This window comes from Diutina rugosa, assembly GCF_008704595.1.
Source record: "Diutina rugosa strain CBS 613 chromosome Unknown scaffold18_size221135, whole genome shotgun sequence".
NCBI lineage: Eukaryota > Fungi > Ascomycota > Pichiomycetes > Serinales > Debaryomycetaceae > Diutina > Diutina rugosa.
Window position 1 is genome coordinate 116,124 of NW_022995142.1, and position 26,685 is coordinate 142,808.

A 26,685-nucleotide genomic window follows, 5' to 3' on the forward strand; every position below is an offset into this window, starting at 1 on the left:
GCCTGTACTAAACGCCGTTTTTTACTAACGCCAACCGTCCCCAGTAGACGTTCCACCAATTAGCTATTAGGTCGTCTCCGTCTAATGCCGAAAACGTGGCGGCAAACCCCCCCCTCACCCTTTTTCTGCGAAGTGCCCATAATCGGCACCTGCGAGTGAGGGGGGCTCCGGGGATCGTGGTCATTAGTCAGATTTCCGTCGTATTGAAGCCCCACAAATTTCTTAAGAACAATGTCTTGGCCCTTAGGGCCGACGGCTGACGGGTTTTACCCCACAAATTCTCCCGCACGCGAAGAGATTGTGAGTGCTTCCGCCTCGGCGATAGCGCTCGCGTATGCCAGTACCCTAACAAACTTTAGAGCCCCGTCGGCTTTAGGTGCATGACCCCTCACCCCCCCGTAGACAGCAAAAAAAACTATAAAATTCTCACCACTTATCCATTGAAATGTCACTTTACCAATCTACTCAGTCTATGTTCAGAATGGCAGCTAAGGCACTGGCCTCCTCAATTTCCCAAAGAATGTACTCGTCATTGCCCTTGCTGGTGAACGTCCAATTCCCCAACGGCAAGCTGTACGAGCAACCCACCGGGTTGTTCATCAACAACGAGTTCGTCCCCTCGAAGCAAGGCAAGACCTTCGAAGTGATTTCTCCTTCCACTGAAGAAGAAATCACCCACGTGTACGAAGGGCTCGAAGAAGACGTCGACATTGCCGTCGAAGCCGCGCAAAAGGCGTTCAACAGCGGCTGGTCCACCTCCGACCCCTCGGTGAGAGCGAGAGTGTTGATCAAGCTCGCTGAACTCGTCGAACGTGACGCCGACACCTTGGCCTCGATTGAAGCGTTGGACAATGGTAAGTCGCTCATGTGCTCGCGGGGCGATGTGGCGTTGACGGCGGCGTACTTCCGCTCTTGTGCCGGCTGGACCGACAAGATCACCGGTAAGGTTATCGAAACTGGCAACACCCACTTCACTTACACCCGCCGTGAACCCGTCGGTGTGTGTGGGCAAATCATCCCCTGGAACTTCCCCCTCTTGATGGCGTCGTGGAAGTTGGGTCCCGTGTTGGCCACTGGTTGCACCACCGTGTTGAAGACTGCTGAATCGACTCCTCTCTCGGCTCTTTACCTCGCTAAGCTCCTCGTCGAAGCTGGCTGCCCTCCCGGTGTGGTTAACATCGTGTCTGGTTTCGGTAAGACTACTGGTAACGCCATTGCCACCCACCCCAAGATCAAGAAGGTTGCTTTCACTGGTTCCACTGCTACTGGTCGCCACATCATGAAGGCTGCTGCTGAAACTAACTTGAAGAAGGTCACTTTGGAATTGGGTGGTAAGTCGCCCAACATCGTGTTTGACGACGCCAACATCGAAACCACCGTCAAGCACTTGATCACTGGTATCTTCTACAACACTGGTGAAGTGTGCTGTGCTGGCTCGCGTATCTACATTCAAGAAGGTGTTTACGACAAGGTTTTGGACGCGTTCAAGGCTGCTGCTGAATCGGTTAAGATCGGTAATCCCTTCGACGAAGAAGTGTTCATGGGTGCCCAGGCCTCGGACATGCAATTGCTGAAGATCTTGAAGTACATTGAAATTGGTAAGAACGAAGGTGCCAGAGTGCTCACTGGTGGTGAAAGACTCGGCGACAAGGGTTACTTTGTCAAACCTACCATTTTCGCTGACGTTAAGGAAGACATGCAAATTGTGAAGGACGAAATCTTTGGCCCCGTTGTTACCATCTCTAAGTTCAAGACTGTCGACGAAGTTATCGCTTTGGCTAACGACTCCGAATACGGTTTGGCTGCTGGTGTCCACACTGAAGACGTTAACAAGGCCATCTCGGTGTCCAACAGATTGCAATCGGGTACCGTTTGGGTCAACACCTACAACGACTTCCACCCCATGGTTCCCTTTGGTGGTTACTCGCAATCCGGTATCGGCAGAGAAATGGGTGAAGAAGCTTTGGACAACTACACTCAAACCAAGGCTGTCAGACTCGCTTTGCGTCCCACCAACTAAATGTGTATTTGAATATTTATCAATTGAAATGCTACTGACTGATCACACTACTATAGCTCTCTAGATGTCCTAGTTGCCCAATCTGGATTTAAGCATTTTGCGCTTTGCGCGGGAAATGAATCTTACACTGACAATGCTACCAGCCACATATGAAATTGAATCGAAATCGGACTTAGTTCAACGGGACACTATGTTCAACCTGCAAAATGACATTGAGAATCTAAACGTATCACTAAGGTGAAAATTATAAAAAAGAAAGTGTTGCCGTCAGCTACAGGATTCGAACCTGTGCGCTCAGAGAGCATTTGATGATTAGCTCAAGAATTGGAAAATTCTAATCAAACTCCTTAACCACTCGGACAAACTGACAGTTGCGACAAAAACAGACATTGAGAATCCATCACTGTATTATTTTGAGTAAACTGCTTGTTTTTGAAGCCAATATCTCACTAAAGCGTTCTTTTATAGTATTTAAAGGTAGTGTAACTGAATCTGAGTTAAGCTGGTGCACTTCAAGATCATTTGATCAGTGATTTCGTAGTTTTAGTCGTCCTCGTCAAGGGTGCCATGTATGTGTTGATTACATGAGCTCATTTATTGAGCTTTTTGAGGTAAATAAAGAAATGCTGTATTAACCCCAGTTTGATACTGGAGAGTTTATGATGAAGTCTATACAATTCCGTTAAGCCACGGATAATTTGTCCATCAGAAGTTCATCTTCAGAAGATTCCACTTTTGCTCTCAATCGATCAACAACGTCTAGGATCGCAGTAGCTGCCGGCAGATCTGCGTACTCATCGAAGAAACACACACCAGCATCGCAACTGCGACCAATACGAGGATCAAGAGGGACCAGCCCCAAAAATTCGATACCCAACTCCTTGCAAAGAGCTTCACCACCACCCGTTGTAGGCTTAAAGATCTGAGAGGTACCCTTGCAATTGGGGCACACGAATCCCAGCATGTTCTCCACTAAACCCAAAATGGGAATCCCCAGCTTTTTGCAGAAGTCAATTTCCTTACGCACATCAAGAAGCGCCACTTCTTGGGGAGTGGTAACAACCAAAGCACCATCGATGCCAGTATTTTTGACGTAATTCACCACGGCCAAATGCTCGTCACTGGTACCGGGAGGAGTATCAACCACCAAGTAATCAAGATGAGTACCCCAATCAACGTCTTTCAAAAATTGCTTGATGAGCCCAGTCTTCTTAGCGCCTCGCCATATGATCGCAGTGTCGTCCGTAGGCAACATAAACAGAATCAGCATGAGCCCCAAGTTGTCACCCACGTAAACGGGGCACCAACCGGAATTCAGCTGGTGGACAGTTTCCCCACGAGCTCCCAACATCTGTGGGAGCGACGGACCACAGATATCCAAGTCCATCGCCCCCACTTCCACGTCCTCGTCAGCTGCAAGTGCCCATGAAAGCATCAGAGTAAATGTCAGCTTCCCGACACCCCCTTTGCCAGAGAGTACGAGGATCTTGTGCTTGATATTTTCGAGTCGTTTTGAAATTGCTGGAAGGTCAGGATCAGGACCTTTGGGAGCCAGCAGACAAATCTCTTGGTTGGCACATCCCTGACAAGCATCGCCGAGCCCGGCTTGCTCCAGCTCGGGCCCCGGACAATGCTCGGGTTCCTTTTCCACTAGTTTGTCATGGATAGTCTCCACCGGCTCGACCGACGCCAGTATTGTCTCCTCTTTTGATGGGGCCATAAACAGAATGCGAGGGTTCGGCTGATTTCTAATCTTGAGACTGGTAGTAATGCAAAGAATGAGCCCATAAGAAATTCACGTGACCAAAAGAAAAGAAGCAAAAAGAAACTAATAGAAATTTTTGACGTTGTCTGAAACGGTTTTGATTATTATCAACTTGTCAAAGATTGGTGATATTGGAGACTGGATGACGGTCGACGCGTTCAATTATACTATGGTCATTACTGAGCTCAATTGCGATATCGGACGCGGCCCTTAGGGAAGCATATGTAGGGAGATAAGATGCATGTCTCAATGGATATTTCGATGGAAATGAGCTTCTACGTTTGACTCGTGGATATGTTTTAGCCTGTTGATGATGCCATCACTTGTCACTTATCGCCTTCGTCATTTACTGCATATGTGCCCTGGATGGTTGCATGGACAGAAGTAAGCGCACATTAGACCGCGATTAATACCAACTCAGTCCGTCAGTTAAACGTCTCAAAAAACCCTACATCACCAAACCAACTTGTAATCAAATGTAATCAGTTTTATCACTCGCGTTGTCTGATTTCAAATCCACAGCGATGAATCTACTCATCATGTTTTCTGATTTTTGCCGCCACCGCTATCTCAGTGATCGTCATTCGTTTGTGCGCACCACTGACAGAGCTACCTTCCCCACCTCCACCATTGACACAGCCTCAAACATGGTCGGAGGGTGGCTTCCCAATTTACAGAAGCGGATGCTTCTCTATGTGCTCCAACAGCTCGCCTTATTCAGCGACATCGACATGCCTAACCTCACCCAGGTGTCACTCAATGGCATCGTCCTCAACCAAATCACCGTCGACGCCGATAAGGTGATGGCCCGTTTCGCCAAGCAGTCGGTGTTCCATTTACGAAGTGGCATCGTTGGTGAGTTCCTGGTGAAACCAGTGGGAGCAGGTATCAGCATCGACGCCAGCAATGTCGACTTGGTGGTGGCAATCAGCTTGGGAGAGCTCCCGAAAAACCCCGAGGAACTCGAGGCGCTGATAGCCGAAAGCATCCTGGAGATGCTTGCTCAGCTGCTGGCAGAACTTGTGCGAGTATTGGAGGATGAAAGTGATAGCGATATCGATGAGAATGCTCAACCCCAGGGCGCACTTGGCGGCGTCGTCGCTCGTGCGGTGGAAATGGCTCTCGCTCGTCTCCAAATCGACATCAAAGATCTCCGATGTAAATTGGTATTTTCTGCCGATATCGACGACGTCATTGCCACCGTATCGCGAGTGCTGTATTCGACCACCGACTCTGTGAAACACATTGAAGTTGAAGGGGTAAAAATACTTTCGGAAATCACCCAACTGTCACTGCTGCCGCTGCTGCTGGTTCTGCTGAGCGAAAGTGACCCTAGCATGATGCACCTGACCATGTTTATGAGTGCCGTTCTGGCACCCACTCTGGGTTCCCCTCATGCTACATCCTTAGGGACGGCGCTGGCGTCGTATCCCCATACTCTGGCCTCAAAAACACCGACTATAGAGGTTTCCCGCATCAAATTTGAGATTCCACCACTCGTACCCGCTTCAATAGAGATCGATGATGTTCGTCTATGTCTTTCGCAGGTGTGCACTTCGATGACTCAGTTCTGTACCGCATACACTCACCACTTGAAGTTCCGCGAACTAAAGCGCAAACGAGATATCAATCAAAGAGCTTATGAGTATCCCCCACGCCATGCTCAGTATGTCGTCGATGACACTACCAAGGATGACTCGCCGCCATTATTCGAAGTGGGACTGCTAAAAATTGCTTCAGCTGTTGTAAGCAGCAACTCACCTGATCCTCTTGAGCTCCGCTTTACTAATGTCTACATTAAGCAACGACAAGACGTAATGTATGGTGGCATAGAGACTGTGGATATGGGAATCGCCGGGGCTAATTGGGAACCGGTGTTTCTGTTTGACCAAGATTCTGAGCGCCGCAAAGCTGATGTTCGTTTTGAGTCACTGGCGCAACTGGGGGCCACCACCTATATTGCCAAACCAGCTCGCCTCACTCTCACTGCTGATGTAGTAAAGCAGCTTATGCTGGTCTTGCAACTGACGGTGAGCGTCACTCGTGCCTTGACACAGCTTAATCTTGCCATGGAGCGTGACAGTCATCAATGTGAACTCGAAGAAGAACCTTTGAGGTTTGTGTTCCAATCAGCGGAGATCTTCGTTACTTTTGGCAATGCTGGACCATTGCTACAACTTGCTCCCATTCATTATAACCTGGCAAAAAATCAACTACGGATGGCATCGGCTCAGGTCTCACTTGCTGGCACTACTGTACTCTCTTTGGGACCATTAACGCTCGATACAGCTGTGCGAGAGTTTGTTGGCGACCGCAAGCGCAAGTATCACACAGACTTACTGGTTGTAATTGATCAAATTGACGCTAACATTGACTACGGAGCTTTGGAAGTATTTTATGAACTTTTGCTGTGGTTTAAGGTTGATGATGTCTCATCACCATCGACAACTTCCTCTTCAAACGCACCAACTCATCTGCGGTTTGCTCCCAAATCAACAACCGCTGACTGGCGCTTGGTAGTCAAGCTGATTAAGGGTGAAGTGCGAGCTATCCCCTCGTTCGAAACCATCAAAGGAAAGTCAATGGCGTGGCTCATTTACCTGTTGAAAGGAGAAATTATTGCTCAGGTGAACACTATAGACGTGAGGCGTTTCTCCGACAACGATGAGGAATATGAGGTGTTATTGTCTCGATTATGGCCTCAAAAGTCGGAGGTAATGTTTACGGCCATTCAGAGAGCTAATCGAATTGATATCTCAATCAGCGGCGCTTTGGCATCGTATCACACTTACTGGCTTACTCTCAACTCAACTGAGAGATCTCAGAAACGCGAGCAGGATTCGAGCATCACTGAAGATAGCAACGCCACTATCAAACAATCTGAGAGCGAGTCTAAATTTCGGATCAATGCGGTAGATTGTGCCCTTGGTCTACACCCTGGGCGTATAGCTTCGCATGCTTACATACACTGGGAAAAGGCGGTAATTGACATGATGGTTGGTGCTAATAGCTATACCAAAGGTTCGGTTAACCTGATTGGAGTCTGGGTCATTGATGATCTCATCCACGCGCCGAAGGAGCTTATTCTGTTTGAAAAACTGCGTTACCTCCGCCTTTTGAATATCACGATGCTTCACTTCGCGGTGACTCATCCGCCACAAGGCTTGGATATGAAGATAAATGTGGACAAGGTTACATCCGAATGTTGTGCGGATCTGTGGCAAGTGATGATCTCACTCTTTGGTGATTTACTGGTGCCAACTACATTCACTGATAACCAGTTAACTCGTGTTGAACTTGAACAACCGATTAATCTTTGGGATGATTTGGAAACTCTTGAGCCGAATGATCAGAGTGAAGTGACTGATTTGGACGAAGACATGTCAATGTCTATGTCGCTTGTCAATATTCAAGAAAATTACGTGCCGGTCACGTCACATACTCCTTTACCACCGCTGTTTCGTCTCCACGTCAATATCAGTGAAATAAAACTTTACTTGTATGACGGTTATGACTGGAGTGACACACGCCAGCTGATCAAGCAACGTGTCAAGAAAATGGAGCAGCAGAAAACACGGCGGCTGGAACCGCCTGAAGCCACCACCAAAAAGAAAGAGGATCTGCCTATTGTCGATACGCTTTTTCTGCTGATACATATGACAATGCTGGACCCTGAAGAGTTTACACAAACCGTGAACAGCCAGATCCATGGTTCGAAGGATCCTGATGATAACCTTGTCCATGTGGGTATTTCGGACCATTATGAAGGTCTAGAGCTTCATCGGTCTAAGACTCATAAAGTGCAAGTGGTGGCGAAGGGTGTTGAGGTAATCGTTGAGCTTTATGAGGACACGCCGCAGCGGCCTACTGCTTCCAAATTAGAAGTTCTTGTGGATGACGTACTGGTCTACGACAATCTCAACACATCGCTGTGGACGAAAGCTGTGGGTTACTTGCATAGCCGAGGTCTTCGAGAACTTGGTACTCATTTGGTACGAGTGCAGATGACGACAGTGAGAGCCGATCCTCGCTTAGAAGGAAGTGCTGAGGGTTTTCTTCTGGTACTGGTGCTTCCTCTTCGCCTCCATTTGGATCAGGATACCGTCTCCTTTGCTTCGAGATTCTTCACTTTCGCCAATCCCAAGTTTGACTTGCCTGATGCTCAGGTATTCTTTTCGAAAGTGTTCATCAGTGCTTTGGACCTTAAGGTAGATTACAAACCAAAGCCTTCCTCACTGGGGCTTACCAATCCCGAACTGCTTTTAGGCATGTTTGTCGTCGATGGTCTGAAAATAAAACTTCAACCAGTCACGGTCTATGGTGTTGCGTTGGACAGAGTGGGAGAAGCCCTAGCCATGAGAGGTTGGCTTCCTCAACTTCAGCGCAACTATCAAGCAATATTTGGACTTCTTCTTGGCGTTGGTCCTGTAAAACTGTTGGTCAATATTGGTGGTGGGTTTAAGGACCTTGTTGTGGTGCCTTATATGGCATATTCCAAAGATCAGCTGCTTCTTCTGGGACTTCGTCGTGGGGCTACAAAGTTTGCTAGACGAACTGGTGGAGAGTTGTTTTCCCTTGGTGCTAAGCTCGCTGTTGGTACACAAAACTTGTTAATCCAGGCTGAAACGCAATTTCAACTATCAGATATCCCAGGCGAGGATGAAGATCTCATGTATTTCTCAACTCAAACTCCCATTGTGGAACCACCGAAATCAGAGGTCACTGAAGAAGACATGGGGTTCTTTGATGTTCTGGAAGTGCTTCTGCCGAAGCTGAGTATTATGGCGTCAAGCCAAGTGCTTTCTCAAAGGTATAAAAGCAACAACCGGCAAGTTCCTACGAAGCAGTATTCATACGATGAACTCGATGACATTTACGATCCCGATGACTTGATGCACAAATCGTTAGTATTGCTTGGGCCAGTGGAGGCCAAAGGGGTCAACGCTGCGGGCAAGAAAGTCAGTCTCTACTCGAATCAACCGGAAACCGTGGAAGAGGGTATTCACGCAGCTTATAAAGCCTTGGGCACAAATCTTAGTGCAACTAAGCGGGTACTTTTGCGGCTTAAGGGTGATTTGGGAGAACTGGAAACAATGCAGGAGGCATTGATCACCGTGATTCGACTGAGTCCGTTAGTGCTTATTCGTCCAATCATTGGCACTACTGAAGCTGTGGGGAAGACATTAATGGGTTTAGGTAATGCCATTGATCCAGATCGAGTCAAGGAGGCTCGTGAAAAGTATGATAATCCGCAATAGTATATAGAAAGAAAGCACGCTGATGTGGTATTAAATCGAGTAGCTGTACGAAATTTACTGATGAGACTTCCCGCCCATCTGTTGCAATAATTCATGGTTGAGTTCCAACAATCGCTTGTTTTCGGCTTCAACAAGAGCTAATTTTTGTTGTGTCTTCTTCAACTCCTTCTCGAGCAGCTCTAGCTTCACATCGGATTGGTTATTTCGATGCTTTGCCAAAAGCTCTGCCAGCGTTGTTGGCTCATGATCGTCGCCACCATCAAATTCTTTGGAATATACCAATCGATGGCTTGCCTCAAGTCTTTCTTTAGCTAGGTCAGCCATAACCTCGTAACCATAACCAGTCAATTGGTACAACTGAAAAAGTAATGCGTCTCGATGAGTAGACATGCTTGCCTTGATATCTTCGGGGCGAGTCCACTGATGAGTATGAGGATTCAAAGAAATGTGCTTCTGCTTCCACTCCTTCATCATCATCTCATACAACTCTGTGACAAATAAACCATTGAGTAGGGGAATCTCCTCCACTTTTTCGATGTCCCCTCGTGTCTCTGCCACTTGCTGACTCACTCGCAGGTTGTTGATCTTGATGGCCACGACTTCCCACATATCTAGCCGGGCAGATTCATGAAACTGGAGATGAGGAAGGAATTGAAGAACGAGCTCTAGGAGTAAATCTCCGACCTCTTCGATAATACGTTTCTGTTCCTTTTTGTAATATGAGTCTCGCGAGAACATGTAATTCACATTATGCGGACGTGTGCAGTATAAATCTTATAAGTTTGCCACCGCCACCACCCTAACGATGTCATTGCACAGAAAAAAGAAATTGCAAGCACACTCCACAAAACAAGTTATGACACATTTTTGGACAACGAACCGCATGGTAGATGATGAGAAACTCTAAACGGTGCAAAAAAGAAACTCCGGTACGGGGAATCGAACCCCGGTCGCGGCATGGAGAGTGCTGAGTGATAACCACTACACTATACCGGATTTTCGAAAATGTCGTGTAAAATGCTGACCTTGAGTGTCGGACTTGTGACGAGCTAACTCCGGAAGTTAATGGAACCTGAGAGAAGGTTGACGAGAGACAAGGAGTGTTCGAGATCAAGCATGCAAGGAGTCATGAGCGTGACTGGAGCATGCGTGGAAGGTTCCACAGTGGCGTTATGATTGCAATACTGGCGGTATTGCTAAGGTATAAATAACGCTGAGTTTATAGAGTTTTAGACAAGTGACTTTTAATCAAGACAATTGATATTTGATCTTCACTACTAGTCGTGATCCAGTGACCGTCATAATTTTATACCACAGAAAAAACTTGACTGAAAGAGATCTGCCAGCTGGTGCTTCAACGTCTTGGTTGCCTCTGAGCGCCTGTTGATCGAGCAATTGCATTCCAACAAATTGAATTACCTATTGATTCAATTGAAATGGGTCTCAGCGTTCACAGATATCCACAAAGTGGACCTTCAAGGGCATTAGATAGATTTTTTCTGTCAGATTTTGGATAATACAATGATACTGGTCGTTTTATGTGACATATTGGGGTGCTTTAAGACATAGGTAAGTCTTACATCTTTGTGAACCTAGGGATAAGTGAATAGTGAGCAAACTAGAGACGTGTAGTGACAGAAAGTAAAAGATAATACTTCAATCTTGTACCCGCTATGTTGAGATATATTCAGTTAATTCTGTTAAGTACTGCTCATATCATCTCCGTATCACTCACCGATCCAAGAGAAGCCAAATTGCTGAGCAGGTGGTGTTGCTCACGACCTTGGTCGCAATCACATTTTAATTGAGGAAACCGATGTCTTGCGGAGAGAAAGTGACTATCACCTTGCTCGCTGAATAACACGTCATACCTATGTACTTCCAGTAAATGAGGTTAGCAGACATGGTCGGCCTCACATGGCTAAAATTTAGCTGATGTTTTGAGTGCATCAAAAACATTTCTTCGAGTAAAACAGCTGAAAGTTACGGCAAGCACTGAATCAACCAAAGACTCGTAAATTGATCATTGAGTTACACCAATATTTCCCTAATATTGTTTCCCATGAAGTTATAGCCTGCTTTGGAGTTTTTCTGTGTGCAAGCATTGTTGCTAACGTGTTTTAAAAGTAACCGTGCTTGCCTAAAATGTGAGTCCGCTATACAGAGGACTACTGATGCAACCACCTGACTAGGATACTGTTTGTCAGCACAAGTAGCTGAGGTGCAAGTTTGATGTGAATCCTTCATTCCTATTTCGGGTGACTAAACACGAAAGAAGTACAAGCTTAAGAGCCAGTGAGCAAATCGCACAAGCGTGCCTATCTTACAATTAAACTCAATTTTGGCACTCGTAAAGTGTCAAAACAATTTCGTGCGTTCAGTTGTAGATGTCCATGATATAGATTAGGCATACGAATCTAAAATGTGCATAGCTGAGGATTCTTAATGAATGTGATAAACTTGTTGATCTTCAAATTTCATGGCAATTGCGTAAGGAGGAATGAACTTCATTGGTGGTTGATTGATTGCAAACACTCCTCTCGACTTGTCTTGGCAATTAAAGCAAATCAAAAGGAATCTTCATTTTTGTTTGTTTATAGCGGACCAAAGTGCGAGAACTAGATTTATCCCATCCCACCAGCAGCACAAACTTTCTTTGAGTCAAAGCTAATATAGATAATCAAGGTGTCAAAACATAGGTACCAAGGAAAATCTTCCTACCATCACTCTTGAATATTTGCGTCATTTATTGCATCTTGCGGTCACTGGGGGTGACTTGTGATGTTTGCAGCAGCAATGATAAAAATGTACCACTTTGTCTAAGTAAGATACTTGTATGCAATTTCATGATTAGAGGTGCAGGTGAACCACAGCATGCGCTCTGAAAGTAGCTAGCTAGCTACTGTCATGACGATTGTGATCTGTGAGCGTGTCTAATTGGTTTGACGAGTTATTACAGATTCAACACTCTTACTGACACAACTGTCATGCTTGCAAAAGTTCGTCCTGCATTCTAGCTTTGAGACTGCATGTGATATGCACGCTTACAACCAGGAAGCAGGAGCGGTTAAACTCTATTCATATTAACTGCCAAAGTAAATGTTGTCTGCAGTACACATGAAAATCGACCTACTCTAAGTGGGAAATCAACGATAAGTCATCTACATTACCACCATCGTATCTACAATTCGGCTTACTACTGGCATTACAAGTTCTAATGAACTTTATGGAGTATTAACATATATATCAAGCTTCCAAGTACATTCACAAATGAAACCTGCATGTAAAGGAGAATTATCAAAGCAGTGGTTTCATAATAAAAAAAACATATCAAGAAAAGCCTAATACCATTTCAATAATCTACACAATTTAATTATATGAATAATTGTATCAGATAATCATTAGAAAAGAAAAGGAAAAGAAGAGTAAAACTTTTTTTTCTGATAGAAAAACTTTTCTTTACTACATGCAGTATTCATATGAGAAAGCACACAAAAGCGTCATAAGTATGTCACTTTTTCGGTTGAGTTCATGACCGCCTCGTAGCCAGTAGTATAGCTTATCACACCTATAGTGGTGAAGATATATCTGACCTACTCAGATTTTTCAGTTAATAGCGCCATGATTATCATGAGTACTGCATACAACAATCAATTCTGCAGGTAGGGCAAGCAGGGTGCCATAGCTTAAACTACGTCGAATTGAACGTTAACTTGCCCAGACATTTATCTACCATACTTCTGGCGCCAAAAAAACCTTATAAAACAAACGGGAAATCTGTAGCAATTTTTTCTGATTTTATATCACACCTTAGAGTTTTTCACTGGAAAATTCAAAAAAATTCTATTTGCTATTATGAATGGTATATACATCGTATACATCACAGTGGTGTGTTTTGTTTCTTTCTCAGGTTCAATATAAGTGATGAAAGACATCTTTGAAAAATGATGAATGATATGCACATGCAGTGCTTGCGTGCAGAACCCCAAACTTGAGAGTGTGGTACAAGTGTCAGCATTTGTGGCAGAACTTACCTTAACCTTTCAAACTAAATAGACATGCTCCTATACTACAACGATGCTTTTTAGAATGGGCTAGTTCCTCCACAAGTGCGTGATACAGCTCACCTTGTTTTGTCTTGCATATTCGTCGATGTACCTGCATACAAACAGCATAATAGACGAGGTGTAAAACCTATCCTATCACTTCTACAAACATTGCAGGTCAATTCCAATGCTCACTAGATGTAATAGACTACGCGACAAACTCAAAGTCGTCCAAAAAAAAATTTGCAAAAAAAAAAAGTTTTTTTTTCCTCCGTTAAACTCACATAGGGAAGCCATTTTGAAGTCAACTCTTTCAAAATCACATCAGATATACTTCCAGAGCCAACAAACGTTATGGAGCAAACGGATTGATTTTATCGATTTTTTTTTTTTGAATATTAATTTTTTCTTTTTAATTTTTTTTTTTTCATTGAGAGTGAGACAAAAACTAGCAAAGAACAGTAAGACAACTTTCATATGGTCCTTATACGGCATCATTCAGAGTATCCACTGATAATCGGTTGTCGTGGCAAGTCTCAATGATGCGGGCCTTGACGCATCTGCGTGATGCTTGTGTGCAGGGTTGGTGTGGAAATGCAGGACTTATATAAAATCCACGATCACGCCTCGAGTGTTTTATTTGACTCGATGAAAGTTTGTGATATTGTTTGTGTGTAGTTATTCTACAACTTAAACTTGATACCATCTTCTCAATTCCATTTTTCATGTTGTAAGTATGGGAGTGTTCGGATCATAAAAATTGCTTTAAATGGAGGCTTAACTCGAATGTATAAATAAATGTGGTATAACTATTTTTGAAGATGATAGATATGGTTCTCGGCTTTTGTTGCGCTCAGTGCACGAATTTGAATCGGTGTTTCAAGTAATTTGGCAATTTTTGAGGCACAGACCGTGGGTTCGATTCTGGATGTTGGCGATGTTATGAATGACTACTGTCAGACTCTGCTTTGTGAAGCTAATACAACCTCCGAACGCCGAAAACGAACTTTGTGAACAATAGTTCTGATTACCGTGTATTACTCTAAACACATAAAAGTCGTCAATCAGACTTGTTCTTATGGATGACAAGACCGTTGAGTAACCCGCCAGGGGTAAAGTGATATGAACTTGTACTTAAGGTTATCAAGACTGATTATGAAACTTAGGTGATTTTCAACTATGTGCAACAATCACATAGATTGTTTTCGTAACATATTATGTCTCGTCGAATAAAAAGCGTCATTTATTTGCGTCAATTATATACGTCATTAGTTCTGGTATAAGCGATTGGTCCTACTTTTCAGTCTATAACTCTGTACATGAATTCTGCTAGATGAATCACCCGCCTAAATTTCGCATAATTAATGCCACTTCTCTCTCCCTTGAGCTTTCCATGATTCAAACTTACTCCCTTCGTACTACTGCAGCATTACTACCGCATGTGCCTCCGGAGCATTCTGAACGCAAGTCGACGAGCTAGACGACCAGTTCAGAATCTCCAATTTTCCGAAATGGACAGTATATCCCTATAATCTACGACAGCACCATGTCCTGAATATTTCTATATTATAATTAACCATTGTACTTACATGACTTATGCTACTTACACGGGCTTGCCGCCGATGAATTGCGACCATCTTTGCACTTCAGCAGGAATGGTTACAGTTTCGGGCACTTGCTCAAAGTCAGGCTTGGTGGCAATCTTTTGCTTCAAGCACTCAGCAAACAATTGTGAGGTGTTGGGCTCGTTGAACAAGGGGATGGCAAAGTCAATCGCATTACGTCTCATCACATAGTCCTCGTCCAACAAGTGTTCAGCGCGAGCGGCGGCCAAGTTGAACACAGCACCAATTTCCTTGTCTTGGAAAATTTCCCGCAACGCCCGCTTGTCAGTCTTGGGGAAGTCAATCACCTCGGGAGTTTCCGAGATGTAGTTCTTCAAGTAGTTCGCAACCTCGGGCGAAGCAGTGAAGAACTTGTAGCCAAGACCCGACACAGTAGCAGCAACTTTACCCAACTTGTCGTTGGTCAAGTCACCACCAAACAACAAACCTTGCGAAGGGCGAGGCACCTTGAAGTTCATGGTCGATTGCATCGAGGTCCAGTAAGCTTCAACGAGATCCTTACCGAAGCAGGCAATTTCGCCAGTAGACGACATCTCCACACCCAAGAAGGGATCAGCACCAGCCAACCGAGTGAACGAGAATTGAGGTACCTTGGTGGCAACATAGTCGTACTTGTTGTTCATCAAGTTGGTGGGAGCAGGAACATTTTGTTGCATCAATGCCTTGGCGGCAACTTCAATGAAGTTGATACCCAACACCTTCGACACGAAGGGGAACGAACGCGAGGCTCTAATGTTACATTCGATAACCTTCAACGCACAGTCGTCACCATTACCATCCTTAATGATTTGCATGTTGAAAGGACCGGTAATCTTGAAGGCAGCAGCAACCTTGTCAGCAATTTCTTTGAGACGTTCCATAAGCTTGGGCGACAAGTTTTGAGGAGGCAACACGAGAGTGGCGTCACCGGAGTGGACACCAGCATTTTCAACGTGTTCCGAAACAGCGTGGACCAAGACTTCGCCATTAGAGGCAACAGCATCGATGTCAATTTCTTGAGCGCCCTTGATGAACTTAGAGATAACAACAGGGTGTTCCTGCGACACCTTGGCGGCATTGCCGAGCTTCAATTCCAATTCGTCCTTGGAATTGATCACCGACATCGCCGCACCCGACAACACATACGAGGGTCTCACCAACACAGGGTAGCCGACTTCGTCAGCAAACTTTTCCGCTTCCGCCAATGAGGTCAATTCCTTCCATTGAGGCTGGTCAACCCCGATCGAGTCCAAGGTTTGCGAGAACTTGTGTCTGTCTTCGGCCCGGTCAATGTCTTCAGGGTTGGTACCCAACACGTTGCAGCCATTGTTTTGCAAGCCCAACGCGATGTTCTGAGGCAATTGCCCCCCAACGGACACGACAACACCTTGAGCGGCTTCCAATTCGTAGATATCCAAGACTCTTTCCAACGACAATTCTTCAAAATACAATCTGTCGACTTCGTCAAAGTCGGTGGACACAGTTTCCGGGTTGTAGTTGATCATAATGGTCTTGTTACCAGCTTCACGCAAAGCACGGGCAGTAGAGACAGCACACCAGTCGAATTCGACCGACGACCCGATACGGTACACACCAGAACCAAGGACAAGAGTCCCGTTTTCGTTGAAGGTGACATCAGACGAGGTAGCGTTGTAAGTTGTGTACAAGTAGTTGGTGTTAGCGGGGAATTCAGCGGCCAAAGTGTCAATCTTCTTCACGAAGGGGGTGATGCCAAACAGCTTTCTCGCCGCACGCACTTCAAGTTCAGCAGCGTTGATACACAACCCGATTTGCTTGTCGGAGAACCCAAGCTTCTTCGCCTGCAACATGAGATCCAGGTTGATGTTTTCCAACGAGCCGGCAGCTTCCAATTCACGGTACATGTTGACAATGTTCATCAACTTGTGCAAGAACCATTTGTCGATCTTGGTCAAGTCGTGCACCTTATCCACCGAGTAGTTTTCGTGCAAAAGAGCTTGACCCACGGCCAACCATCTCCGGTCGGTAGGGTTACGCAACACATCGTCCAAGTCTTCAAACTTGTCGCCTTGGAAACCAATGTACAGCGGGTCGATTTGACGGATAGCCTTTTGGAACGATTCTTCAAAGTTTCTACCGATAGCCATCACTTCACCCACCGACTTCATCGCCGAGCCGATGTCACGCTTGACGTGTTGGAACTTGGACAAATCCCACCGGGGAATCTTGGTAACCATGTAGTCCAACGAAGGTTCGAAGTTAGCCGACGTGGTCTTGGTGACGGGGTTAGGCAATTGCGGAAGAGTGTGACCGAGGGCGATCTTAGCAGCAGTGTAAGCCAAGGGGTAACCAGTAGCCTTAGAAGCAAGAGCCGACGACCGCGACAACCGGGCGTTGACTTCAATCACCCGGTAGTCCAAACCATCGGGTTGCAAGGCGTATTGCACGTTACATTCACCAACAACACCCAAGTGACGGATGATCTTGATGGCAGCCAGTCTCAACATGTGGTATTCTTCATCGGAAAGGGTTTGCGAGGGAGCAACGACAATCGAGTCACCAGTGTGGATCCCCAACGGGTCAAAGTTTTCCATGTTACAAACAGTGATACAGTTGTCGGCACGGTCACGCACCACTTCGTATTCGACTTCCTTCCAGCCCTTAAGCGACTTTTCCACGAGAATTTGAGGGGCAAGCGACAACGATTGCGACGCCAAGTTCTTAAGTTCTTGTTCATTAGCAGCAAAACCAGAGCCCAAACCACCGAGGGAGTATGCCGATCTGACAATGATGGGGTAACCCACCTTCTCCGCGGCAGCGAGGGCGTCGTCGACGGTGTCGACAGCAATCGATTCAGCAATGGGGATATTGATTTCCTTAAGCGCTTGCGCGAAAAGGTCACGGTCTTCCGAGGTCTCGAGGGTCTTGATCGGGGTACCCAACACCTTGACCCCATAACGGTCAAACACCCCCATCTTATCCAATTTGACCCCGACGTTCAAGCCAGTTTGACCACCAAAGGTCAACAAGATCCCATCGGGACGTTCACGCTCAATGATGTAGGTGATATATTCCGGGGTCACCGGCAAGTAGTAGATCTCATCGGCCAACGCGTGCGACGTTTGGTTGGTGGCGATGTTGGGGTTGATCAAGATCAGCTGCTTGTTAGCTTCCTTGAGAGCCTTGATCGCTTGCGAGCCCGAGTAGTCGAACTCACCGGCTTGCCCAATCAGCAAACCCCCCAGCCCAATCACCAACACCTTCAGCACGTCGACAAGCTTTTCGCCGTTTTCATCGTTGAACTTCTTGAGAAGTTCACCGCCAGCGTAGACGGGTCCGGCCAGCAGGGCCTTCCGCGGCACCGCCGCCGACAACCATCTCTTAGCGAGTGTCCGGTACCCAATTCTCATGGGGACCACCATATCGTAGCGATGACAGTTACTGAAAAATTTGAAACCGAATGCGGTAATGCTAAAAAAGCTTGCCGCGATGCTGAGTCATTGGTGCAGGCACGACCCGGTCGACCTCAGCGGCGAGCAGCGACATTTTTCTCCTCAGCCAGGGAGGCTGAACACCTAGCGCCGTGTCAGAGAAAGTTTTAAGATTGTAGTTTACCGCTTAGCATGTTTACAATTGCTGGTTACCCCGGTGTCGCAGCCCCCGATTTTCTAAGTCGAGGGTATTCAGGGATGAGCTCTTGTGAGTGGCTGCCACCACCATGACATCACCTCAGCCCTGCAGAGAGACCACCCCTCCTAAAGACAACAAGCTTTCGTCACATGACCGGGACGGTTAAGCCAGTCAATTTGAAAACGATAACCCTTGGCTGCAGCTGTGTGAGTCCTCAGCAATCGCTAGCGTCATCGTGGTTCTTGGTTTGTCACCCTGGGGCATCAACTTCGCGGCCGATGGTACGACGAAACGTGAGCTGCACAAGGATGATAGGCATATCAGAAAAAAAGGACTAGACCAGCATAACTGCCTGGTCCGCTCGATAGCCCTTTAGGATCACCACAATAATCGCAGCTACACAATCTGGTACGCCTCACCTCGCCACCACAAAACCCCTCATATTTCACTAAGCGCATGGTATCAATCATGAGCCCCGCAATACGCCCTCAGCCTCACACCCACGCAGCTTTATAGTCGATTACAACCGAACGCAAAATCACGCAAACCACTTAGGTGGAGCCATTGGCCATCGGGTGCAAAAGCCGTTTTGTGACGACCCCTAGCGCCGCCGGCTTTCTATGGTTGCGCCGGCTTTCTCGTGCGCAAAACAACGTGCGTTTTTCCTCCCGCTACATTATCAGCCTCGAGGCAGCGTTGGCGCAACGCGTCGAGATAAGCTTTCCACTTGCCCTTAAGCAACCGTGCCCCCGAAAATTAATTTGAGCCACCACAGTTGAGGGGAAGATGACAGATATTCCCCAAAACGCTCGCCGCAAGAATCTGATCGAGACGTTTGCGGCCCTGTTTCAAGCACTGTCGTATATAGACGTGCTGGGCCGGAGCTACGTCCTGATGTCCCATCGGGCTAGTGTTAACCCTCTAATGCTGCCCTCGATCAACCAGGGACAAGACATCCACAACGAGCTGGCACATCTAGCGCTGGCTGGGGTGCGAGACGACTCGCTGGACTCTCTCGACGAGGAGGCGGTGGTCGAGGCTGAATCGACCCCGTTGATCGACCGTACCAGCCTGAGAGGCTACTATACCAGTGGAAAGCCATCGGGACGAGACTCGACCCCTGAAACTGAGTGGAGCCAAGCCTACACTGACTTGGAGGCCCACCCCAGCAAGCATGATGGCCAGCAACTGCCGTCACTTTTCCATCGCATCCTCCTCAAACCGTTATCGTACACCCCGGCAGTCTTCTTGGGGACATTACTCAACATTTTGGATGGCCTTTCGTACGGGATGATTATGTTCCCCCTTCTGGAGGCGGTCTTCGCCCTGTTAGCCCCAGCAGGATTGCTGATGTTCTACATGCTGTGCATCATATCACAATTAGTATACTCCTGTGGAGGGCTGGCGTTTAAGGCGGGTATAGGGTCAGAAATGATCGAAGTGACGCCATTCTTCCACACAATGGCATTTGCCATAGCCAGCGAGATGAAAGGGTCCCTGGACGATGCTATCGTCGCCACGGTGATTGTGCTGTATGCGGTGCTGTCCATCGTCACTGGCTTGGTGTTTTGGCTTCTTGGTAAATGTCGTCTCGGCGCCTTGGTCGGATTTTTCCCTCGCCACATTCTCGTCGGTTGCATTGGGGGCGTTGGTTACTTTTTGATAGTTACCGGCATCGAGGTCAGTTCACGTTTAGATGGTGGCTTGACCTATACAAGTGAGACTTTCCGCTATTTGTTTAGCCTGCCAACGGTAATTCTAGAGTGGACAATCCCCATTTTGCTTGCCGCTATCCTCGTCGGGCTAGAGCATATCATTCACAATAACTTGCTAGTGCCGATCTTTTTCATCGTCGTCTTCATTGTGTTCCATTTGCTTGTTGCATTTATACCTTCTTGGTCACTTGAAAAGGCTCGAGCTATCGGTTGGATATTTCCAGCGGTTGAGGCTCTGACGCCGTGGTACGAATTCTACCTGTTGTACAAGCTCAATTTGGTCAATTGGGTACTGGTATTCCGCCAGCTCCCCACCATGTTGGCCCTCACCTTCTTCGGTATCCTCCACGTTCCCATAAATGTTCCTGCTCTTGCCGTCACTGTGGGCATGGATCAGTTCGACGTTGACCGTGAACTTGTTGCTCACGGTTACCTGAACTTTTTACTGGGAGCTTTAGGATCGATCCAGAACTACTTGGTGTACACCAATTCGGTGATGTTTATCAAAGCTGGTGCCAATGACCGTTTGGCAGGGATTCTCCTTGCTGTAGCTACGGCAGCAGTGATGATGGCAGGACCTGGGATTATCGGTTATATTCCGGTTTGTGTGGTGGGGGCTCTCATTTACCTTTTGGGATACGAGCTTCTCAAGGAAGCGTTGTACGACACTTGGGGCAGGCTCCGCAAGGTCGAGTACATTACCATTGTCATCATCGTCATCACTATGGGTGCAGTTGACTTTGTCGTCGGTATTCTTGTTGGCATTTTGTTAGCTTGTCTTCTGTTCGTGGTCGAGGCCGCTCGTCGCCCTGTCGTCAAACTGGTGTATACTGGGGCAGTAGCTCGACTGACAGTATTGCGTCACACTAAACAACAGGAGTTTTTGGTGTCAGTGGGTCAACAGATATGCATCGTCAAACTCCAGGGGACGCTTTTCTTTGGTTCCATTGGTGGGGTCGAAGAAACCATTCGCCACAAATTTGATCATGACCAATTCGAAGAAACTCCAATCAAATTTTTAATTATTGACATGAAAGGGGTTGATTCGATCGATTTCAGTGCTGCCGAAGGGTTCAGACGCATTCTCAACCTCACTAATGAGCATAATACTCAGCTCATCTTCTCTCTGGTTAATGAGGACGATAATACCATCAAAGCATTGAAAGACGCCGGTCTTTGGGAGCACATCAACACTGATTTCCCAATCGAGTTGTTCAGCTCTCTCAACTATGCTTTGGAGTGGTGCGAGAATCGCTTTCTTTACATCTACAAACAATTGCGACGCAAAGAACTGCGTCATGGTGTTCAGCCTACAGGAATGATTGCCCCTCGTCGCAGCTTCCGCCAAAGTCTTGCAGTGGGTACGCCCCGGAGTAATCAAGTATTTGATGCGGCTCTGAGAACTGCTCGCGATGAGACGTCAATCCACAATCGCTACTACAACCAACAAGGGAGCAATGAAGCATTCAATAAGCAGCCATTGCCATTATTGATGATCACTTTTGTTGGATTATCTGACCAAGATGAGAAGTTCTGGTTGGCCATAACCAAATACTTTATAAAAGAGCGTATCCCTAAGGGTACCCAGTTTTACTCGACATCAAACCACAAGGCTTCATTCTACTTGGTGGAACTGGGGATTGTTCGCCTGATTATCAAGTTCGAGGAGCAAGATAATGAGGTACATTCTTCGATTCTTCCCAACACTGCATTCGGCGATATCTTTGACACCGCTCAATTCCGTGAGGTGACCTACGAAGCTGCCACTGACGTTGTCGTGTGGAATATACCCCAACAAAAGCTCGTGGAAATGCATAAGAATGACGAGGCAGTGTTCCGGGAACTTTTGCTCGTATGCAACAAACTCACTAAGGAACGGTTTGACACTTTGATGGCAACGTTAATCATCACTGGCTGAATAGTTAATATATCTAATTTCGTCGAGAGGAAATAATTTTGATTTTGCTGCCGATTTCATGGCAAACAATTACATCGTAATTGCTTTTCGCGTTATTGTCAATCCAACTTCGATAAGGGGTAGCCTTGCAACCACGTGACCGCGGGGTTTAGGAAAGGATTGTCTGATCAGTTACCTAATCAAAAAGTTATACTTTAGCGGACGCCTGCACTTATCGTTGCAGGCATAGGGGTCGCCTCGAAATGCCATCAAGGTGATCTTAGCCTGCACCGAACTCACAGCAATGGCGTTTCGGTGCTAGTCTAATTCCAAAACCCCAACGCATGTCGTAGTCAATGACAACGGTTACGCTATACAATATCATAGGCGTGATGTGTGACTAATGAGAGACAAGTTCATTTGCCGATAAATTACAGTGTTAAAGCCACACCTTTGTTTATTCTTGGTGTTCGTCCGCACTAACGAAAAAAAAAAAAACCTAACAGAGGCCGTTAGTGTGGTTGCGTGATCATCCCCCTATTTCGTTTGGGTTTGTTACTATTGTCTTAGTTCTACCCTGGACCATAGGGGCATCTATTTCCCAGACTCACAGCCAAGTGTTTGCCGATTGCCTCGCGGTACTTCCCTCATGGCGCTCATAGCTGAGGCGACGAAGCTCACGCTTCTGCTGGCGTATTTGTTGTTGGTGATCCTCACAATCCCGCTAGCATTCGACGTCGGTGGAGTCCAATGTGGTTTGCTTTACTCGCTTACATTATTCATCATGTACTTCGTCCTCACCACCCTCCGGATGCTTACCCGGCATAATCGCTATTTGCGAATTTTTGGGGCATTATATTACGGGCAGTATATTATCTTGCCAAGTTTGCTTATGTTTTTTCTCAACTACTGTGAGCAGAAAGGAGCTGGCTACAATCCTTTGGTCAATGCCTGGAAAGTCATTCTCAGCCATTGTACCCCAACTTTCACCATCTTGGAGGGGTTTTGCTCTCTATTGCTTATTCAAGCAGTGGGTCAAACCCTTCATTGGTTTACTCGTTACCGCCTGGACACCTGGTTGATTGTATCCCTCATCTCTTCGGGATGTATTGTGTCGGCGCTGTTGTACTTTTTGTATCGTATCTATCTGGTGGAATTCGCCATTGGTACGTTACTGTCGTCGCTCCTAGGGCTGTTCTTAACTCTCACATTCGTTATTGGCATTTACGGGATCATCAGCAAAAAAGGACTGATTATTGAATCGTCGTTACTTTTTGCTTACATCGTCAAGTGCATCTACGAGACCTTCCCCATTTTAAGTCAACGGGCTACGGAGTTGCTTACGCAGATGTTCACTCAAGCTACGATTAATTTCAAACAGGAGTTCCCAAAGATATCTCCTCAGATGCTTCAACGTGCTCAAGACTTGTTGCCAGTACTTGCGCAAAAGCTTCCCACGTCCTTCAAGACGATCTGGGAGTTTTTGCTTGATGCTATTGAGAAGCTCACCGTGCCGTTGATGGTCAACTTTGCCTATCGTATTGGTGTATTTTACGCAGCCACGAAGATCATTCCTCTGTTATACCAGAGTGCTGGGGTCCACAGTCGTCCTCTGTTGCATCTGCACCACCCTTCGGCACTGAGTATTCTGTCAAGTGACTCAACGCTTTCCTCTCGGCCATCGCCCCCGCAACGACCGGTTAAGCAATACAAGCCTGGGCGCTTACTGCGGCTCATATATGCGTACTCACCATGCATCATCATCGCCGTGTATACCCACCTAATGTTAGGCTATCTGGGTTACCTCGATAGCGAACTCAAACTTTGGGGCTTCTGGAACAACTCTCTGTTGGAGATTTCTGTAGCTCCGGCTCAATTTTGGAACTGGGTCAACATGGCTACCACGTTGGCACTCTACGCGATGGAATTACTGGGTAATTCCAACGAAGGCATCACCACTCACTGGAAGGTGGACTAGCATTCTCTTACATAATTCTTCAATAGTAATTAATAATTTTATCTCTTTTAAAGGTATTTTCTATATACAGTAGCACCACTGGTGTCTTATTTAGTCAGATCACTTTCATCCTTCATCGTCTTCAGCGTAAACCCTTCCAAGAACCAGTCCTTACCGAAGAGCTTATACATGAGACTGTTTCTTTCGTTTTGCCACTTTTCGTCCTCCGAGTATGGACGCACTTCTTGACCTTCAAGCAACTCCCCTTGTCTCACCTTTTTCACCAGTTTACCTTCGAGACGTTTGTAAATCTCTATCAGGGGAAAAATGATCATGGGTATCAGGCAAAGCACGAGGAAAATCCCACGGTATCGAGTTCTCACTTCGGGAGGCGCCTTCTTCCAGTTCGCTTTCCCCGTTTCAAGGAACTCTTGGAAGAAAGCATTACTCTTGTGAGTCTTCTTTATTTGTGGTAGCTTGGGCGCCGTGGTCACCTTCGGCTTTGGCTTGTTCTCTTGGTGAAAGGACGACTCTTTGAATTTGGACATGGCGTAAGTACACTTGGTCGCGCAGAGCTGATTTACAGAGTCAACGCAGATCAATATTGACAAGAACAGTAAATTTCATGAAAAGGATAACCGAACGAAATATTCATTCGCTGCTTTATTGTTATTCTTTAAATAAAGCCAATGTTGTTTTAGTTGCCGCCAAATCCGAGCTTATGTGCACACTCTGTTTGTACCAGCGCACCTCATTATTATCGATTCCAGTACAACCCCTCTGCAACATTCATGACTCTCCACATTGAAAAGTACGTGGGCAATCACCCGAAACCCGATGTCACCCTCAAGTATGGTACTGCTGGCTTGCGGTCGAAGCTGGCGGTGCTTGACTACGCCACCTACATCGTTGGGATCGTCGCCGCTCTCAGATCGAAGCAGTTGAACGGTCAAGTGATCGGGTGCATGGTCACCGCCTCTCACAACCCCCCTGAAGACAACGGGGTTAAGGTGGTGGACCCTATGGGGACAATGCTTGTTTCTCAATGGGAGGATATCGCCACTACCCTTGCCAACACTGAACCGTCTCAATTGCAAGCGACGGTTGAAAAAGTGATCGCTGACCAGAAGATTGACATGAAAAAAGAAGGTCACGTCCTCATTGCCATGGATACTCGGGAACTGTCGCCTCAATTGGTTCAATCGTGCATTGAAGGGTTCGAACTGGTCGGGAACACCACCTACAAGGACTACGGTTTATTGACCACTCCCCAGCTTCATTATCTCGTTCGCACCGCTAACGACAAGACCTACGGCGAGTGCTCGGAGACTGGTTACTATGACAAGATGGTGCACGCCTTTGAGCAAATCCACCAGTTGGGTGACCAACAGCCTGTGAGTATCACCATTGACTGCGCCAACGGGGTTGGGGCTCCTGCCATGGAAAAATTCAAACGGGTTCTCAACCGGATAGATATTACCTTGGTTAACACTAACATCGAGGACCCTCTCAAGCTCAATGTCCTGTGTGGGGCTGACTACGTCAAGACTAACCAGAAATTGCCCGCGGGGGTGTCTCCCAAGCCCAATGTGCTTTACGCATCGTTCGACGGTGACGCTGATCGGCTCATCTGCTACTTCACTGACGATAATGGTGGCTTCCACCTTTTGGACGGTGACAAGATGTCAACACTTATCGCACTTGTTATGCAACAATTATTCAACGATCTTCCTCTGCTTGCAGACCAATTGAAAATCGGGGTGGTACAAACTGCGTACGCCAATGGTTCCTCTACCAACTACATTCAAAATACCCTCAAGCTTCCGGTAGAATGTACCCCCACTGGGGTGAAGCACTTGCATCACGCTGCCGAAAACTTCGACATTGGTATATATTTTGAAGCTAATGGTCACGGTACCGTATGCTTCTCGAAGAAGGCCGAAGAAGCCATTGACGCCTACAAGCCTGAGGGTGAAGTTGATGGAAGAGCCGCAACCATCTTGAAGGCACTCAGCAACTTGATCAACCAAACTGTGGGTGATGCTATCTCGGATCTTCTCACCATCTTGGCGATCTTGCACTACTTGCGCCTTTCGCCTCAACAATGGGATGAGGCTTACACTGATTTGCCGAACAAGTTGATTAAGGTGATCGTGCCCGATAGAACCATCTTCAAGACTACCGACGCTGAGCGTAAGTTGGTGGAACCCGCTGGTTTGCAGTCGAAGATCGATGAACTTGTGGCCAAATACCCTCAAGGCCGGTCGTTTGTTCGTGCAAGTGGAACCGAGGACGCCGTTCGGGTATATGCTGAAGCCGCGAAGCCCGAGCATGCTCAGGAGTTGGTGGCCCTGGTGGGGCAGCTTGTCGAGTAAACTATATAAACATAGAGCTATCCTAATTCCATCGATGTAGTCATGTGACGCATCTAATTTCATCAATCAGTTTAGTGTCACCGCAGACATACACAGTGGTCCGATACAAATAAGTCGGCGTCATGAGACCATTAGACGTCCATTTGGTCTGGCCATCGAAGTATGATGGTTTAGGGGTAATTTATCGTATGTTGTCACGTACTCATAGCCAACAACCGTCATCTCTTCGAGTTTGACGCATCTTCCTTCTTTCTGTGCGCCGTTAAAATATGTCTTGCGCAAGCTTTAATTTTAAACTATGATTGGCAGACACCTTCAAGTGTCTAGATACACGACGATTCAACATAAAGAGTTTATATTGTGGATTTCGTTTAAATAGACAGAGAAGTCCGGAGATAGCATCGAGTACACCTCACATGCCTAATGACATTTTCGGATG

At 46.6% G+C, this 26,685-nt stretch overlaps 9 protein-coding genes across 9 annotated transcripts; 5 read left to right on the plus strand and 4 right to left on the minus strand. All coding sequences in view use genetic code 12, as the record gives it.

Moving 5' to 3' along the window:
* Positions 1–445: 445 nt before the first annotated feature.
* Positions 446–2,020, plus strand: ALD5 (aldehyde dehydrogenase (NAD(P)(+)); the record flags this gene model as incomplete). The annotated part of the gene is made up of 1 exon (XM_034155673.1): positions 446–2,020. One exon carries the CDS (start codon positions 446–448, stop codon positions 2,018–2,020), a length of 1,575 nt encoding a protein of 524 aa, XP_034012252.1.
* A 682-nt stretch (positions 2,021–2,702) lies between these two features.
* On the minus strand, positions 2,703–3,740 carry DIURU_002965 (Mrp/NBP35 family ATP-binding protein; the record flags this gene model as incomplete). Its single annotated transcript, XM_034155674.1, has 1 exon — positions 2,703–3,740. One exon carries the CDS (start codon positions 3,738–3,740, stop codon positions 2,703–2,705), a length of 1,038 nt encoding a protein of 345 aa, XP_034012253.1.
* Positions 3,741–4,309: 569 nt separating this feature from the next.
* SPO72 (Spo72p) lies at positions 4,310–9,043 on the plus strand (the record flags this gene model as incomplete). Its single annotated transcript, XM_034155675.1, has 1 exon — positions 4,310–9,043. One exon carries the CDS (start codon positions 4,310–4,312, stop codon positions 9,041–9,043), a length of 4,734 nt encoding a protein of 1,577 aa, XP_034012254.1.
* A 54-nt stretch (positions 9,044–9,097) lies between these two features.
* DIURU_002967 (uncharacterized protein) lies at positions 9,098–9,781 on the minus strand (the record flags this gene model as incomplete). Its single annotated transcript, XM_034155676.1, has 1 exon — positions 9,098–9,781. One exon carries the CDS (start codon positions 9,779–9,781, stop codon positions 9,098–9,100), a length of 684 nt encoding a protein of 227 aa, XP_034012255.1.
* A 4,911-nt stretch (positions 9,782–14,692) lies between these two features.
* On the minus strand, positions 14,693–18,094 carry CPA2 (carbamoyl-phosphate synthase (glutamine-hydrolyzing); the record flags this gene model as incomplete). Its single annotated transcript, XM_034155677.1, has 1 exon — positions 14,693–18,094. The coding sequence occupies one exon, from the start codon at positions 18,092–18,094 to the stop codon at positions 14,693–14,695; it is 3,402 nt and encodes a 1,133-aa protein (XP_034012256.1).
* A 994-nt stretch (positions 18,095–19,088) lies between these two features.
* Positions 19,089–21,935, plus strand: DIURU_002969 (uncharacterized protein; the record flags this gene model as incomplete). Its single annotated transcript, XM_034155678.1, has 1 exon — positions 19,089–21,935. The coding sequence occupies one exon, from the start codon at positions 19,089–19,091 to the stop codon at positions 21,933–21,935; it is 2,847 nt and encodes a 948-aa protein (XP_034012257.1).
* A 628-nt stretch (positions 21,936–22,563) lies between these two features.
* DIURU_002970 (uncharacterized protein) lies at positions 22,564–23,892 on the plus strand (the record flags this gene model as incomplete). Its single annotated transcript, XM_034155680.1, has 1 exon — positions 22,564–23,892. The coding sequence occupies one exon, from the start codon at positions 22,564–22,566 to the stop codon at positions 23,890–23,892; it is 1,329 nt and encodes a 442-aa protein (XP_034012258.1).
* An 86-nt stretch (positions 23,893–23,978) lies between these two features.
* On the minus strand, positions 23,979–24,419 carry DIURU_002971 (uncharacterized protein; the record flags this gene model as incomplete). The annotated part of the gene is made up of 1 exon (XM_034155681.1): positions 23,979–24,419. The coding sequence occupies one exon, from the start codon at positions 24,417–24,419 to the stop codon at positions 23,979–23,981; it is 441 nt and encodes a 146-aa protein (XP_034012259.1).
* Positions 24,420–24,662: 243 nt separating this feature from the next.
* Positions 24,663–26,246, plus strand: AGM1 (phosphoacetylglucosamine mutase; the record flags this gene model as incomplete). The annotated part of the gene is made up of 1 exon (XM_034155682.1): positions 24,663–26,246. The coding sequence occupies one exon, from the start codon at positions 24,663–24,665 to the stop codon at positions 26,244–26,246; it is 1,584 nt and encodes a 527-aa protein (XP_034012260.1).
* Positions 26,247–26,685: the final 439 nt, after the last annotated feature.